General features: G+C 40.9%; 1 protein-coding gene across 1 annotated transcript in view; it reads left to right on the top strand.

The window, feature by feature from the left end:
• Positions 1–18,296, top strand: part of MMP20 (matrix metallopeptidase 20) — a 51,553-nt gene extending 33,257 nt beyond the window's left edge. Inside the window, exons 9-10 of the mRNA XM_019433656.2 lie at positions 16,691–16,794; positions 17,703–18,296. Of these exons, the coding sequence (XP_019289201.2) occupies positions 16,691–16,794; positions 17,703–17,803 (205 nt within the window). The 3' untranslated portion in view covers positions 17,804–18,296. The remainder of the gene's footprint in view (positions 1–16,690; positions 16,795–17,702) is intronic.
• Positions 18,297–18,558: the final 262 nt, after the last annotated feature.

The following is an 18,558-nucleotide window of genomic DNA, read 5'->3' on the forward strand; positions in this document are numbered from 1 at the left end:
AGTATAGACATTTTAACAATATTTGTTCTTCTAATCCTGATCATGGAATGTCTTTCCATTTCTTTGTGGCCTCTTCAGTTTCTTTCATCAATGTTTATAGTTTGCAGAGTACAGATATTTCACCTTTTTGGTAAATTTCTTCCTAGGTATCTTATTGTTTTGGATGCTGTTGTAAATGGGATTGATGCCTTAATTTCTTTTTCTGCGGCTTTATGATGACTGTATAAAAACGTAACAGATTACTGTTGATTTTATATCCAGCTACTTTTCTGAATTCATTTATCATTTCTAGCAGTTTTTTGGTGGAGTCTTTCAGATTTTCTTTTTTTTTTTTTTAATTTAAATTCAAGTTAGTTGACATACAGTATAGTCTTAGCTTCAGGAGTAGAACCCAGTGATTCATCTCTTACATATGATACCCAGTGCTCATCCCCAAAAGTGCCCTCCTTAATGCCCATCATTCATCTAACCCATCCCCCCACCAATCTCCCTCCATCAACTCTCAGTTTGTTCTCTGTACTTAAGTGACTCTTATGGTCTGCCTCCCTCTCTCTTTTCATCTTATTTTTCCTTCCCTTCCCCTATGTTCCTCTGTTGCATTTAACAAATTCTGCATGTGAGTGAAATCATATGATATTTATCTTTCTCTGACTTACTTTACTTAGCATGATACACTCTAGTTGCATCCACATTGTTGCAAATGGCAAGATTTCATTATTTTTCATCTCTCAGTAGTATTCCATTGTATATATATACCACATCTTCTTTATTCATCAGTCCATGGGCATTTGGGCTCTTTCCATAATTTGGCTATTGTTGAAAGTGCTGCTATAAACATTGGGGTGTGTGTGCCCCTTCGAATGATCATTTTTGTATCTTTTGGATAAATTCCTCATAATGCAATTTCTGGGTCATAGGATGGTTCTATTTTTAATTTTTTGAGGAAACCTCCCTACTGTTTTCCACAGTGACAGGACCAGTTTGCATTCCCACCAACAGTGCCAAAGGGTTTCCCTTTGTCTGAAACCTCACCAACATCTGTTGTTTCCAGAGTTGTTAACTTTAGCCATTCTGATAGGTGAGAGGTAGTATCTCATTGTGGTTTTGATTTGTATTTAACTGATGATGAATGATGTTGAGCATCTTTTCATGTGTCTGTTAGCCATCTGGATGTCTTCTTTGGAAAAGTGTCTATTCATGTTTTCTGCCCATTTGTTCCTTGGCTTATTTGTTTTTTGGGTGTTGAGTTTGGTAAGTTCTTTATAGATTTTGGATACTAACCCTTTATCCAATAAGTCATTTGCAAATATCTATTCCCATTCTGTTGATTGCCTTTTAGTTTAGTTGATTGTTTCCTTTGCAGTGCAGAAGCTTTTTATCTTGATGAGGTCCCAATAGTTCATTTTTGCTTTTGTTTCCCTTGCCTCTGGAAACATATCAAGTAAGAAGCTGCTGCAGCCAAGGTCAAAGGGGTTGCTGCCTGTGTTCCCCTCTAGGATTTTGATGGTTTCCTGTCTCACATTTAGGTCGGGTTTTCTATATAGAGTATCAGATAATCTGCAAATAGTGAAAGTTTGACTTCTTCCTTGCCTATCTGGATGCCTTTTATTTTTTTGTTGATAAATTGCTGTGGCTAAGACGTCCAGTACTATGTTAAATAACAGTGGTAACAGTGGACATTCCTATCTTTTTTTTTAATGTATTCATTTATTGTTTCTGAGAAAGAGAGTCACAGAGAGTGAGCACATAGAAGTGGGGAGGTGCCAAGACAGAGAGGGAGACACAGAATCAGAAGCAGACTCCAGGCTCTGAGCTGTCAGCACAGAGCCCGACATGAGACTCAAACTCACAAACCATGAGATCATGACCTGAGCTGAAATTGGATGCTTAACCAACTGAGTCACCCAGGCATCCCATCTATCTTCCCGACTGTAGAGGAAAAGCTCTTAGTTTTTCCCCACTGAGGATGACATTAGCTGTGGGTTTTTTATATATGTCCTTTATTATGCTGAGCTCTGTTCCTTCTATATCTACTTTGTGGAAGGTTTTTATCGTGAATGAATGTTGTACTTTTTCAAGTGCTTTTTCTGCATCTATGGAAATGATCATATTGTTCTTATCCTTTCTTTTATTAATGTGATGTATCACATTGATTGATTTGTGAATATTGAACCACTCTTACAACTCGGAAATAAATCCCATCTGATCATGGTGAATGATTTTTTTTTAACGTATTATTGGATTCGATTTCCTAGTATCTTGTTGAGAATGTTTACATCCATGTTCATCAGGGATATTGGGCTGTAGTTCTCTTTTTTAGTGGAGTCTTGTCTGGTTTTGGTGTCAGGGTAATGCTGGCTACATAGAATTAATTTGGAAGTTTTCCTTCCTCTTCTACTTTTTGGAATAATATGAGAAGAATAGGTATTAACTGTTCTTTAAATGTTTGGTAGAATTGGCCTGTGAAGCCATCTGATCCTGGACTTTTATTTGTTGAGACTGTTTTGATTACTCATTCAATTTCTTCACTGCTTTTTGGTCTTTTCAAGTTTTCTATTTCTTCCTGTTTTAGTTTTGTATGTTTCTAGGAATTTATCCATTTCTTCCAGGTTGTCCAATTTGTTGGCATATAGTTTTTCATAATATTCTAAAATTGTAATTGTTTGTATTTCTGTGGTGTTGGTTGTTAGTTTTCCTCTGTCATTTGTGATTTTATTTATTTATTCTTTCTCTCTCTCTCTCTCAATAAGTGTGGCTAGGAGGTTTATCAAATTTCATTAATATTTTCAAAGAACCAGCTCCTGGTTTCATTGATCTGTTCTATTGTCATTTGTTTGTTTGTTTGTTTCTATCTCATTTATTTCTCCTCTAATTTTTATTATTTGCTTCCTTCTACTGGTTTTAGGTTTTGTTCATTGTTCTCTTTCTAGCTCCTTTAGGTGTAAGGTTAGGTTGTGTATTTGAGATTTTTCTTGCTTCTTGAGATGGGCCTGTAAACTTCCCTTTCACTTTTGCTGTATCCCAAAGGTTTTGGACCATTGTGTTTTCATTTTTATTTGTTTCCATGTATTTTTTTATTTCTTCTTTTGATTTCCTGGTTGACTTACTCATTGCTTAACAGTATGTTATTTAACCTCCATATATTTGTGGTGTTTGCAAATTTTTTTCTTGTGATTGACTTCTAGCTTCAGAGCAGTGTTGTCAGAAAGGTGCATGGTATGACTTAAATCTTCTTGTATTTGTTGAAGTCTGTTTTGTGACTTAATATGTGATCTATTCTGGAGAATGCTCCATGTACACTCAAAAAGAATCTGTATTCTGCTGTTTCAGGATGGAATGTTCTGAATATATCTGTTAAGTCCATCTGGTCCAGTGTGTCATTCAAGGCCATTGTTTCCTTCTTCGTTTCCTGTTTAGATGATCTGTCCATTGGTGTAAGTGGGGTGTTGAAGTCCCCTACTATTGTGGTATTGTTATCAATGAGTTTCTTTATGTTTGTTACTGTTTTATATACGTGGGTTCTCCTATGTTGGGTGCATAAATATTTACAATTATTAGATCTTTTTGTTGGATAGACCCCTTAATAATGATATAATGCCCTTCTTCGACTCTTGTTCCAGTCTTTGTTTTAAAGTCTAATTTGTCTGATGTAAGTATTATGACCCTGACTTTCTTTTGGATCCATTAGCATGATACATGATTCTCCATCTCCTCACTTTCAGTCTGCAGGTGCCTTTATGACTAAATGAGTTTGTTGTAGGCAGAAGGGTCTTGTTTTTTTTCTCCATTCTGACACCCAATGCCTTTTGATTGGAGCATTTAGTCCATTTACATTCAAGGTAATTATTGATAAATATGACTTTCTTGTCATTTTATTACTTGTTTTGTGCTTGTTTCTGGAGCTTTTCTCTGGTGTTTTCTTGTCTTTGTCACTTCCATGTGTTGCTGATTTTCTTTAACAATATATTTCAGTTTCATTCTCTGTCTTCTTATGTGCGTATTAGTGACTTTTGATCTATGGTTACTATTAGGTATGTATATAACATCCTCTGCAAATAGCATTTCTGTACTAGGTTGATGGTCACTTGAGTTTGAACCCATTCTTCACTCGTCTCCTCCCCATGGTTTAGATGTATGTTTTTGTATTTTCTACCCTTTCTTTGTGAGTTCCTTGGCTGATTTTTTAACAGAAATATTTTTAGTGCTTTTGTGTTTTCTGCCTTTATACTGTCACTTTTGGTGTCTCCTTTCCACCCAAAGTGTCCCCTTTAATATTTCTTACAGGGCAGGTGAAGTGGTCGTGAGCTCCTTTAGTTTTTGTTTGTCTGAGAAACTCTTCAACTCTCCTTCTATTCTGAATCATAGCTGTGCTGGCATATCACCTACTCTTAATAACCATTTCTAGGCATAAAGGAAATTTTTAAATACGTTTTTGGCTTCTTCCATCTGACTGATAGCTTCTCCAAATTGGAGCCAAGAAAGTAATATAACTGGAGAACAGATCTGTTTTGTGAGAAGGGAATTTTATTTTAGAAATGAGTGCCAAACAAATGTAGACCTGCTGACTCCAGGCCACTGAGAGCCCTGGGATCACTGCTCAGAGCATCATGCGTTGTCCTGACCCGTCACTTCCAGTCCAGTGATTAAACCAAGAAGCCAGAGATCTTTCTTTCGGAACTTCCTTTCTGAAATCCTGATCGTAATTCATTTATTAAGTCTCTGGTACCTGCCGGGCAGATTCCCCCAGGTCCTCATTTAAAATAAAGTGGCTGTAATCACAGTGCTGACATACTGGAAGATAGATATTGAGAAACCCAACTCCCATTGCAGATTTTCCAAGAATGAGATTGGAAATGCATGTAGAAGCCTGTGTGTGGGAGTGTGAGGGCATTTGTGTTAATTCAGTTAATTTCTCAAAGATTGCTCACAGCCCGAATCTCACTTGGGAGATTATCCACTCTTCCATTATTTCAATTCTCCATTCATTGCCTAGTCTTTGAACTAATCTACCATCTACCGGCAAAGCATGCACCTCCAGCCAGGCGGAACTGAGGTTTAACAGCTAACACAAGAGGCTTGCTGAGAGGTTTTTAATTCTCTGAGAATGTAAGGTTGGTGAGGAAGGGTGTCTCTGATTATAATGATGCCTGATTCCCCCCTGAGGAAAGCACAGTGCACCTTTCCAACTAGGCTTCTGTGAGTGTCTATTAAGGAAAAGTCTTAGTAATCTGGATAAAGCAGATTCGTTAAAAAGTTGGTCTAGGGGTTTAACTCAAATGTCAAAGACCCATTTTGGTATTATGGGAAGGAAACCCAGCAGGCACTTTTAAAATTAACTTTCCAAGGCTGGGGCACCTGGGTGGCTCAGTCAGTTAAGCGTCTGACTCGTGATTTCGGCTCAGGTCATGATCTCGCGGTTCCTGAGATCAAGATGCACAGTGGGCTGTGCGCTGACAGTGAGGAGCCTGGTTGGGATTCTCTCTCTCCCTCTCTCTTTGCCCCTCCCCTGCATGCAGTCTCTCCTCTCTCACAAAATAAATAGTTAAAAAATAATAATACAAGAAAATTACCCTTCCGAGGTTATTTAGAGTATCAAGTGAACAGTGCATGGAGACACCTAGACCGAGCCTGGCACATAGTAGCTGTTCAAATAGAGTAACTTTTCAGTAACTGTAGGAACTTACATGGTGCCTAACAACTGCTTAAAAACTTGTGATGATTAAGAAATGATTGTTGAAACCTCAGCAGTTCTCTGAGCAGCACTCCAATCAGAGAGCTGGTCACAGGGAAGTTCCTTTCACCAATGAGAGTCTTCTCTGTCACATGCTCCAACACACCTGGTTTCTGCACCAAAGAACAAGACAAACAACCTGGACTTACAGCTCAGAAGTCGAGCAAAGGCTGTCGTTAGCTACTCCATTAACAAACTCTCCCACCCTGAACTCCGCACCCCTGGTTTAGCAGAGCCTCAGATGTATGACATCTTATTGTCATGTGAAGCCATGCGTTGGTTAGAAATTATGTTCAGCTGCGAGTGAGAGACACCTAGAAATAACTGTAGCTGAAACACGTAAAGGTCTGTTTTTCTCATGTACATAATGTGTCAGGAGTTTAAGAGACTTAGAGTGAATCCATGGTCACCAGGGACCCAAGTTCCTTCTAACATTTTGCTCTGCTATTAACATGTAGACGCCACTCTTGTGGTTGCCCCAAGACTCAAGGAAGCCTCAGTCACTACGTCTTGTTCCAAACAGGAAAGGCAGGAGGGGCAGCTGGGTGGCTCAGTTGGTTAAGCCTCCGAATCTTGACTTTGGTTCAGGTCATGATATCATGGTTTGTGGGTTTGAGCCCCACATCAATGTGGAGCCTGCTTGGGATTCTCTCTCCCTCTCTCTGCTTCTCTCTCTCTCTCTCAAAATAAATAAATAAACAAACTTAAAAAAAATAAACAGAAAAGGGGGGAAAGACCAAAGGAGACAAATGTTCTATCAGTAAAGCACATGACCATACTCAAAAACACAAAAGGCCGCAGCCTCAAGTTATAGACCAAGAATTTGTTTGATGTGTTACGACTTATTTTCTTTAGTCATTCATCAGGTTCTTCTTCGGTCGTCATGCTGGTTCAGTCTGTGACATAAATGATGTGCCAAGGGAAGAGAAGTCTCTGGATAGGCTTACTGTCAGGGAGATTCTCCATGACGTCCGAGGGCTGGGACCCGTTTCAGTGACTGATGTGCCATGAGACAACTATGGAAGAACATCCCCCACTAAGGATTGACGGTTAGCCTGGGGCCAGGTTGGTTTAGGCTCTAAGAGTGAGAGCCCACATGTCACTGTAGTAGTAATCCACAGGGAGCAGCCGCAGAGAACTACAAGTTGAAATCCAAAAGGGAGCTCTATCATGCTGACGCCACCGCGTACCCCACCCTGTGCTCACAACACCACAAGCTACATGATGTGTTGCTTAAACGTAACAACAAAGGCTTCCTCCCCATACATCCATTTGCTTTCACTCCTTCCTTTCCTCTTCCTGGCGGGCCCCAATGGTCCAGCCACTTTTTCTTCCTTTACGTTATTTCCGTCACCTTTGGCTAATTTCTCCCTGTAAATGTTCTCTTTTGCTTACCAACAGCAGAGGAGTGGCTACACCAGGGAGTTCCTGGGGACTGGGGGTGCCCTCAGATCCATCATTCTTTGAGGTAGTCAAAGAATTTTGTGTACAGTAACCTGCACATCTGCAGGCCCCACCCCTTTCCATCCCTAGGGCACTCTTCTATGCAGACAGACTGGAGGCGTGATTGATGCAAAGTAGGACACATTCTCCCCTTCATGATGCCCCAAGTATACTGAAGTCACCACAGAGAAATAAGTGATAAAAACCAGAAAGATGGGTAGAGTTCAAAATCTTGCTTTTTAATCTTAAATTTGTTAAACGGCATTACTCAGCTACCGCTTCCAGTCTACACATGTTGGGTACGTTTCTGCACCAGGCTCTGTACTAGGACCCTGACACTCAAGAGAGAGCTCAGAGTTTGTGGACTGAGAGTGCAGGCAGGACTAAGAGAGTGTTCATCTCAGCAGTTCTTGGGCAACAGGGATGGCCTTTCTGTTTTGGTTTCATCATCGTCCAAAGGGAGGCAGAAATAGTATCTGCTTCACAGGGCTGTGGGTGTGAGTGAGAAGGATGTGAAATGACTGTCCCATAATAAATCCTGAGCTCCTATGGGGCACCGCCCAGGTCCTCAGCAAGGTGCACAGTTGAGAGTACATGTATGGACAAAGATTTAAGAGCAATCCAAGTGTCACAGGTGCCCCCGTAGAAGACTGGATGGGGATCCCTGGGGCAAAACAAATAGGAAATGGCCAGCTCTAGTTAAGGTGTCGAAGAAGGAACTCTTAGAGGAAGTTTAGGTGTCGAAGAAGGAACATCTTGAGAAGAAAGTAGGAGTTTCCCAGGAGGGAGGCGGGGCGGGGGGGCGTGGCTTCCAGACAAAGCAGAGGCACTGATAAGGCAAAACAGCCTGTGCGCCTGGGGACAACTGCAGGCAGCTCCAAGGGTCATAATGCAGCTAGAACGAGAGACGGGGCCCAAGGAGAAGGAGGTGTAGGTGACAGGGGGCCTGCACCTTTCCAGAGAGACCAGTGTGACGTTATAAAAAAAGAAGGATGTCTTTAAGTGTCCTGAGTAAGGGAGTCACCCGGTAAGATTCATGTGGTAAAAATCTCAGTCTGGCAGCAGTGTGACTGGAGCAGAGCGGACAAGATGGCAGGTTGGCTAAACCAGGCAGGCCAGGATGTGCTGGGAAACGTCTTCAAAGAGCTCAAAGAAAAAAACTCTCGACCAAGAATCCTGCATTTGGCTAAACTATCTCAAAAATGGAGACCAAATACGACATTCCCAGATAAACAAAACTTGAGAGAATGTGTTGCTAGCATATCTGCCTTACGAGAAATACTAGAGCAAGTTCTTCAGGCTGAAGGCAAGTCACGCTGGACAGTACTTTGAATCCACATTAAAACAACGAAGAGCACCAGTAAACGTAATTATGTAATTATGATAGAATAAAGGTATATTTCCTCCCTTTCCTTCTCTTAACTGATTTTATATTTTTTAACGTTTATTTATTTTTGAGAGAGAGAGGGAGAGATAGAGAGTGAGCAGGGGAGGGGCAGAGAGAGAGGGAGACAGAGAATCTGAAGCGGGCTCCAGGCTCTGAGCTGTCAGCACAGAGCCCAGCGTGGGGCTCGAACTCATGAACCGTCAGCCAAAGATCATGACTGGAGCCAAAGTCAGACTCTTAACCAACTGAGCCACCACCCAGGCACCCCCAATTTTAAAATTAACTGTTTAAAACTGCACGTATATATGTTTATTATTTATATGTATAAAATTGTATCGTTGGGCCTATAATATTCAGAAACATGATATATTTGTCAACAACAGCATCAAAGAAGTGGGTGTAAGGAAAATTGTATTAAGCTGGGGAAATGATATCAAATGATATCAAATCTGTAATGCAGATTCACAAGAACAACAAAAGAAAGGAGAAATGATAAAAAAAGGTTAATATATCAAAAACTGTAAACATATACTTTCTCTCCTCTCAGCTTCTCAAGAAGACATTAAATTATCTAAAATAGCAATTAGAACAATGTATTTTGGGGGTTCATAACATATACAGATGTAATAAGTATAACAATACCACCACCAAAAGGAAGACCAAAGAATGGATTTTATAGGAATAATGTTTCTGAATCTCAGTGAAATTAAGTTAGTATAAATCCAACGGTTTGTGGTAAAGTAAGGTATATATGATATGGTCTACAGCAACCACTAAGGAAATAACTTTTTTAAATGTACTGAAAAAGTCATGGAAGAAATTAAAATGGTACACTGGAAAATCTTCACTAATGCAAAAGAAAGCATTAAGGAGGAAAAAGGGAACCAAAAAGACATGAGACGTGTACAAAGCAAAGTGGTGGAGTCAGATCCAATTACATCAATAATATTAAATGTAAATGGATTAAACAGTGTAATCAAATGACAGAGATTATTAGACTGGATGGAAAAAAAAAAGAACAAGACCCAGCTCTATGCTGAAGGAGACACACCTTCATATTCAAAGATACAAATAGACTAAAAGTAAAAGGACGGGGAAAATATCTATCATACAAACAGCAATCATAACAAAGCCAGAATGACTATGCTAATATCAGGCAAAACAGACTTTAAAAAGCATTACTAGGGATTCAGAGGGACATTTTTTAGTGATCAACCAAGGGTTGTTGATCAAAACAAGGATTGATCAAAAGGGTCAATCAACCAAGAAGATAAAACAACCCAACAACAGACCCCCAAAATTCAGGAAACCCCCCAAAAAAAGACTTGACAAAAATGAAGGGAGGAAACAACTGAATAATTATAATTGAAGGCTTCATTACTTCACTTCAGTAATGAACGGAGCAAACACACAACAAGATCTATAAGGCACAGAAACTGTGAACAGCGCCACAAACCAATGAGCCCTAACGGTGATCTAAAAACTAAATCACGTTCTTTTCAAGTGCTTATTGCCCAGGATAGGTGACATGTTAGGACGCCACACACGTCTCAACTGAATCATACCAAAGATCTTTTCTGATCATAATGAAACTAAGCTAGAAATCAATATCAGAAGGAAAACTGGATAATTTACAAATATGTGAAAATGAACAACCGGTGTGTCAAAGAGGAAATCACAAGAGAAGTTAGAAAATACTTAAAAGAAGAATGAAAACAAAAACACTGCATTTGAAAACGTATGGATTCAGTGACAGCAGTACCCAAAGGGAAATGCACAGCTCTAAATGCCCTTTAAAAAAAGACCTCAGGTCCATAACCTAAACTTCCACCTAAGACCCTGGGTAAAAGGTGCAAATGAAACCTAAAGCCAGCAGAAAGAAGTAAATAATGAAGATTATCGTGGAAATAAATGAAGTAGAGAATACATAAGCAATTTGAGAAAAATCAACAAAACTAAATTTGGTTCTTTGAAAAGATCAACAAAATAGATACGTTTCTCACGAGTTGACCTAATTAAAAAGAGAAGATTCAGGGTGCCTGGATGGCTCAGTCAGTTGAGCATCCAGCTCTTGATTTTGGCTCAGGTCATGACCTCAAGGCTCGTGGGAATAAGCCCCACATCACGCTCTATGCTGGCAGCCTGCTTGGGATTCTCTTTCTCTCTCCCTCGCTCTCTGCCCCTCCCCCACTTGCACACACTCATTCTCTCTCTCAAAATAAATAAACTTTAAAAAAATGAAAAGAGAAGACTCAAATTACTAAAATCAGAAATGAAAACGGGAACACTACTACCAACCTTACGGAAATTAAATGGATTATAAAGGAGTGCTATGAATAACTGTATGTGAACAAATTTGATAAAAGACCTGAAATGGACAAATTCCTAGAAATAAAAGAGTGAAGCTGATTCAAGAAGAAATAGCCTGAATCAACTTATAAAAAGTGAAGGCATTTAATTCATAACCAAAAAATGATCCATGAAGAAAAACCCAGGACTACGTGCTTCAGTAATGAATTCTACCAAAACATTTAAAGAGGAATTAATGCCAGTTTTTCACAAACTCCTGTAAAAAATAGAAGAGGAGGGGCCATTTCCCAACTCATTATATGAGGGTAGTATTACCCTGATACCAAAACCAAACCAAGGCATCAGAAGAAAATAAAACTTCAGAGCAATAGCTTTTGTGAATATGGATGCAAAAATCACTCAAAAATACTTCTGAAAATCAATTAACGTAATACACCATATTGATAGGTTAAGAAACAAAAGCCATGTGATCATCTCAAATGCAGAAAAAGCATTTGACAAAATCCCACACAGTTGCAAAATAAAAACTACTAAACAAACTAGGAACAGAAGGACATCTGGGAAAAGGCATCTATGAAAACCCACAGCTGACCTCATACTCAATGGTGAAAGCCTTGTGCTTTCCCCCTAAAATGAGGAACAAGACAAAAATTTTCACTATCACCACTTCTATTCATCACTGTAATGGAGGCTCTGGGCAAGGCAATTAAGCAAGAATGAATAAAATAAAAGGCATTCAGATTGGAAAAAAAGTAAAACTGTTTAGATCTCATGACCTTTTATATAGAAAAGCCTAAGGAATTCTCAAAAAAAAAACAAACCTGGTAGAACTGATAAGTAAGTTCAGCATATTTGCAGAATGTGAGTTCATTTTGCAAAAATCAATTGTATTTCTATACACTTCAACAAATAATCCAAAAATGAAGGTTAAAAAAAACAATTCCAGTTAAATAAACCAAAAAGAAAAATAATATTTAGAAATCAATTTAATAGAAGTGGAAAACTTACAACCTGAAAATTACAAAACACTGTTGAGAGAAAGTAAACAAGACCTTAATGGAAAGATATCTTATGTTCATGGACTGGATGCCTTAATATTTTTTAAATGACAATACTCCCCAAATTGATCTACAGGACTCAGCACGATCCCTATCAGAATACCACTGGATTCCTTTGTAGAAATGGACAAGCTGATCTTAAAATTCATACGGAAAATCACAGGACCCAGGAAAACCAAAATATCTTGAAAAAGAAGAACACAGTGGAGGACTCAGCCTTCCCAATTTCAAAACTTAACTACAAAGCAAGAGTAATCAAGACAGTGAGATAGGAACATGAGGGTAGACGTAGAGATCAATGGAATAAAATCGACAGTCCAGAAATACATCCATATGGTCAGCTGATTTCTGGCAAAGATGCTAAGGCCATTCAGTGGGGGAAAGAATACAGTTAAGTACAGCAGAAATAAAGGAATAAACAGGAGTTCCATTTTGTACATGTGGCGTTTGGCATCTTGGTGAAACCCAAGAATGGAAATGTCCAGAAGACAGTTCTCTATACAGGTTTTGAGCTCAGAGAATTCAGGCTGGCAATGCCAATTTAAATGTCATCATACAATCAGGTGGAAATGGAGGCCATCAATATTTTTCCACATTGTTACAGAGTCTTTGTTCCAAAATCTTCCCACAGCCCTTTCCCTCAAAGGCAGGGTTCCTGACCCCGACGTGGGATGGTCTCCTCCCTTCTTCCCACTCCTGACCACTCTCCTCCTAGACCACTTGTAGAGAGTGGTCTACACTCTGCACAAGGCCCTTCCTCCCCAAAAAGCCATTAATTCCTAGCTTGAAGTAGATTATGAACTTCAAAGGGGATTCCAGGTTTTCATCTCACTAGAAAGGTCTCCTTGAAGAAACTTCCTGAAAACGTGGAACTTAGATACCTTATCACTGAATTACCCATTTTGCCCTCCTTTCTCACATTTTCCTTAAGCAGACACAGCTCTCTTTCAGTGCTTCAAAGCAGGCAGAATGGGGTCAGTTTTTGCTACTGGCACATGCTAGAAATCATCATAACCGACACACCAGAATTCCTACCCAATCTAAATTCAAAGCATTAAGTTAAACCACATGCTGGCACTTTACCAAAATAGTCCCCCAAGCCCTTCGATTACCAAGGTGGAGAGTAAGATAACATATCTGAAAAAAAGCACCAATGTGAGGTGCTTTTTACAGCGCTATGATATCGCCAGTAAAGTTTAACTGCCAGTCGTGATTTCTTTAATATCTATTTCCATTAACCAATATTAAATGATGAAACAGAAGCTCATAGAGGAAATAAACATGGTTACGGGTCAATCATTCTTAGTTGGCGTTCAGGTTTTACAAACAAGATAAGACATTGCGGGCAGTGATTTTAGGAGGTACTTGGTACATGACAGATGCACAATAAAAACGCATTTCTTTCCAGAACATTCTCATTCAGCTAGTTTTTGGATGGCTTATGTGTTAGGAATCATGGTGAGTATTTCCTCATATTCTTTCATTTTCCCTCTGCCTTCTCAACAACCTTGAGAAGTAGGTGCTCCTATCTCCACTTAACAGCTAAAACATTGCCTCTCAGAGAGCTTACATCACTAGTTCCAGGCCACCTCGCTAGAAAGTGGTCCATCTGAGGCTGGATTTCATGCCCTGTGAGTCCAAACCCAGAGGTCCTCGCCATCCTCCGCACATTCTTCGTGACCTTTTCCCCATTCATGTACCGTCGTCAAACCACGCACACCCGTGGCTCTCATCCTGTCTTACAACTTCCTTTTATCCTCAGCAGAATCCGAAACATAACAGTAGACCTTCTGAATCGTAATCGCATCTCCGCTGCGTTCTCTGGGCTACCTCCACATTCTGTAGTCCTCCTTTCTCCACCTCTTCTCACCCTTGCCTCTACCGCAAAATGTTACCCGGATGAAGTGTGCTTGAAGATTAGGTAAAGATTAAGCTCCTGGATGACTTAAGGGCCCAGGTCAAATCACCAAGTTTACTCAACCCCATACTAGCAGGTCACTTAATGGTTCTTGGTGTCTACATATGCCAGGAACGTGTGTGTGTGTGTGTGTGTGTGTGTGTGTGTGTAAATTGTCTCTCATCCTCATGACCACTCTTTTCCAAATAAGAAAACCAGAGCTCAGAGCTCTTTCCCCTGATCTTAGAGCCGGGAGGTGACAGAGTCAGCTCACACCCAGAGCCATCTGATAGTACACAGCATGCTTTTTGCTCTGTAGCAGAAATCCTCAAAATCTGCCCACAAACCAAGGACTAGATTATCACAGACTTTGCACCAACCCACAGCAAAATAGGAACAGAACAACTTTATAAATGTAGGGGCACAGTCCACGTCAGTATAAAGACACCTTGTTGGCAAGAACCGTCTTTTATGCTGAGATTATGTCCTTTCTGCCTTTTTGGTGTTAAGGTCTCTTTTCTTTCTGAAATGATCATGAAAATAAGTGGTAATTCTTTTCGATGGTTTGATGGTAATGCTCTTCCTGTTTCTCCCGAAACATTTTTATGTATGTTATTACCTCTGTTATCCTCTGAAGAGTTATGTATAAGATCTTAGGTATTACTGCCACCCCTCTTTGTGAATAAGCAGACAGATAAAAGAGAAAGATCTTTCCTCCATACCTTCCTATTGGGTTGATAATCAGTATTCTCTCTTTAAAATGTATTCCTGCCTTTAAACTGTTTTTCTGTTCTCAAGAACAACAGGTATTTGCTCTGTCCTTTCCCCAGCCCTCCCCATCCACTGTGATATAACACCCGCCCACTGTAACATAACACCCATCCACTGTAATGTAACACCCATTGACTGTAATATACCACCCACCCACTGTAATAAGAAGCATGCAATGCCTGTAACAAGCAGACCCCCACTTGTAAGTGGTTTCCCTGCAGGCATTCTTTCATCAGCCACTTGTTTGGATGGAGAACACATTTTGCCGCAAAACAGTATAAATGGCGACTATGTTTTCAAGGTCCCTCCTAAATGTTTGGTTAACATGCACAAACCTGAGGCACAGCCTGGTGTACAAAGTGCAGCCTCGAGGGCTCCATTCTGAGCAGGCGAAAGAGAATACAGACACGAAAGTCCTTCCACCACTCCCTGAGCACGGGGCTGGCTTCAGACAAAGAATTTGAGGAAGGCAGGTGCACCACCCTCCCACCACCTCCCTCTCCGCCTGCAGACCCTCCCCTCGCCCTCCCCTCTGCACTCACTCCCCAAGTATTCTAGGCTTTAGATCTCTCTTCCTCAAAGCTTCCATTTCCTCCATACAACTGTGTCAGGGAAGCAAGAAGACACAGCCTAGTGAACAAAGATTAATAAGCAAAGGACTTTGAATGAACGACTGCAGATTTTTCACAGCCTGGAAGGGAGTGAACAAAAGAAATGTAGGAGCCAATGTGCCTAGGCCGTTCCTATTTTTTCCTCCAGCTTTGCCCTGACTGCTCTCCTGAGACATTGCAGTCGCTCCCAACACCCAGGTGCCCCGTCCCCACACACAGTATCGACACTTCTGGTGACACAGTAAATGCTTCCCACTTTTATCTGTGTGCAGTGACTCCCGAAAAGGGAGTTGGGGACACTCGGCATCCACTCCCGTCCACACCACTCCACCAAGCACCTCAACCCACTTGTCACTTTGGCCCACTACTTCTTTCCTGGTGTGGGGTCCCTCCCAGTGTCCAGACAGGTCTGTCCCCAGCCCACAGCCTGCACTCAGAGCCACCCGCCAGGCGCACTGGGCAGGCAGCTGTCGTCTGTGGCAGCAGGAAACTGCCCCACACTCCAGGCACCAGCAGGAACTGGCTGACCTCTCGGGGCAGGGGCTGGAGGGGGCAGGTGGTGTCCACTCTGGGAATGTGCCCACAGGGGGCTCCGTGCCGACAAAGAAGGAACTTTCTCACACTTGAGACCAAGTCTGCCTAACTGCCTACATGCCGAACCGTACGAGTCACGCTGATTCATACAAGTCAGTCTCTTTCACAAGGGGCAACGCAGATCACAAAGAGATGTATTAAACAGTCTTCTGAGTTATCACTGCGTGGTGGTTGCTGATCCAGAAAAAGAAAGTTAATCTACTATTCGGTCAGTCGTATAATCTTTCCAGGAAACAAAAGCGATTTAATTCAGTTCAACTGATTTAAAAGCAGAGGCTCAGTTATCCGAGATTTTCTTGTTTCTGATCTTTATCTATTGACTGTTCACATCTGTGTTTATTCGCTCTGCATTGTTTGTTTGATCCTTCCTCCACGGCTGCGAAGCAAGAAGCCCATGACTAAAAAGTCCCCGTGAAGGGCTTTCAACTGATTCTTGGATGAGAATCTAAGCCCACAGATTTATGCGTGGAGGGGGGCGGGGGATCATTGAAACAGTTAATAAAGCACCAAAAATATATGTAGAGTTTCTTTCAAGAGGCAGCGTGTCTTTTTTTTAATTATAGGAACATGTTGCTATAACGCATAGAATAACTCTAAGAATTAATGACTAATTAATAATTCCAAGAATAATTCTAAGAATATATCTGTTTAGACTGTTTGGAGCAAATGATTGCCAAATTAGTGGTCCTAGAATCCCAGGAACTTGGAAGAGAAGCGATAGAGTGTGTGTGTGCATGCGTGTGTGTGCACATGTGTGTGAAGAGACACACACACGTGCATGTAAAGCCACAAATCAGCCCTGGCTAAATATGCCGGCGTAGCACCGTGTCACCTGCAATTGGTAAGAACCTCTTATTAACATCATTCATGAAATAACACTTCTTCCAGCTATGACGAACGAAAAGGGAAAATGGAAAAGGACTACCCAAAGAATACTGAGGAGGAATTTTCAGGAGTTAATGGCCAGATAGATGCTGCTGTGGAATTAAATGGTGAGTGCTGCCACCAAAAACTTTCTTTGTGGAAACTGTGGCAAGAAATCCGGGCTGTGCGTTCACGTGGCAGAAAACAGGTTTCCAAATGGGAGTTCTTGTTCTTAATGTCAGTCCTGAGTCCCTCATAAATTTAGTGAACCACGTCGCTAGAAAGAGTATAAAATGTCTGCCATCCAGAATCTCTCTTTGCAAATAGAAAAGTTTTAAAAGTACAGCTTCAGTCCATCAGTCGGGTACATCTTAAAGGCCATCCAGTAAAAACTGCCCTTTTCATCTTGAAAATGTGCATATTCTTGGCCCTCCCAGGGCCTTTCCCTTTCCCATCACTCAACTCCTGAAATCTATCATGTAGCCGGGAAAGTTGAATTGAACTGAAGCAAGTGGAATAAATGCGATTGGTTCTGGTGGACCAGTCTACACATTCTTCTTGAGTATATAGCACAGAACTGGACTCTGTTCAGAAATTCAGAGACCCTTCCTGATACATTCTCTGCTCTTGGGGAGAGGCTAACAACAGTCAGAAATGCCCCTCCATCCAACATAGATAAGATTACTAGAAAACCAGACAGTCTGTAATTTCGTACTGAGTTGTGTGGCCATCTTCACAACAACTGCAGCAGGTGATCTAAGAAAGAAAAGATGAGAACCAACATTCCCAGTTGGAGACTTCACGGTGGGACTTCAGCTGAGGTTTACAGAATGGCCAGTGGTTTGCTAGGGAGAGACGGGGAGGGGATTTCCTGGAGGGTATACCCCAGCGGAAGGTGAGGGATGAGCGACAAGTCAGAGGTCCTGTGCTCCAGCTGACAAATCCCCAATTCGCCTCCAGGACGACCTCCAAATCCTCCATTTACGGATTTCTAGGTCATCTTCAGTAACCACATTTTCAACTTTGTCTCTTCTAGGCTACATTTACTTCTTTTCAGGACCCAAAGCATACAAGTATGACACAGAGAAGGAAGATGTGGTCAGTGTGCTGAAATCTAGCTCCTGGATTGGCTGCTAGACAGGAAGATCTCGTGTTTTCTAGGGAACGAACGCGAGCACAAGCAGCTGGTCCCTGGACGTAAGGACCAAGGCAGAATGTAGGATGGGGGTTCTTCCCGTGGCCTTCAATCCTAAGGGCAATTTCCAGTTCATCAAAAATAATTACACTTCTACATTTCTTCACGGTTGTGAATTCATAATTTTAATCAAAATGGGAAATTTCTATAGATGGTCAACTTCACATAAAATCGGAATCAACACAATGCTCTCCTCTGTGAGACACCCACTGCTGTTGTTTCTTACCCAACATACTGAAGCAAATTGAGAAATTTGGGTTTTTATTTCTGAGAAGAAGTCTATTTGTGGATTCCCTGACATGTATTATAATTCTTTTAAAAGGACATGTCATTGCCGTGCAAATTTTAACTACTCTTCACAGTAGTGGCTTTTGCTGCCTTTACATGTGTTGTGACGAGTATAAATTTGTCCCTCTGTGCTTTGAACATCTCACAAACAAAATACCATATACGTTTTATTTCTCGTTTGTTTGTTTAACTGTGCTCACTGTCTTTGAAGCAGGTCGCGGTGGGCAAGCCCACTCAAATGAAATTTTGGACTAGGCAAGAGAGGGAAACTTTGCAACAGGAAAACTTTTAACAACAGCCAATAAAAATGCTGTATGAGAACCGTCGCTCATTTCTCTCCTCAGTCAGTATCTACTAGCTTCTATCACACATTCTTTGGCAACAGACTCCACGAACCTAGAGAAAACTC

Source organism: Panthera pardus, unplaced genomic scaffold (genome assembly GCF_024362965.1).
Source record: "Panthera pardus isolate Hobbes unplaced genomic scaffold, ASM2436296v1 HiC_scaffold_12, whole genome shotgun sequence".
Taxonomy (NCBI): domain Eukaryota; kingdom Metazoa; phylum Chordata; class Mammalia; order Carnivora; family Felidae; genus Panthera; species Panthera pardus.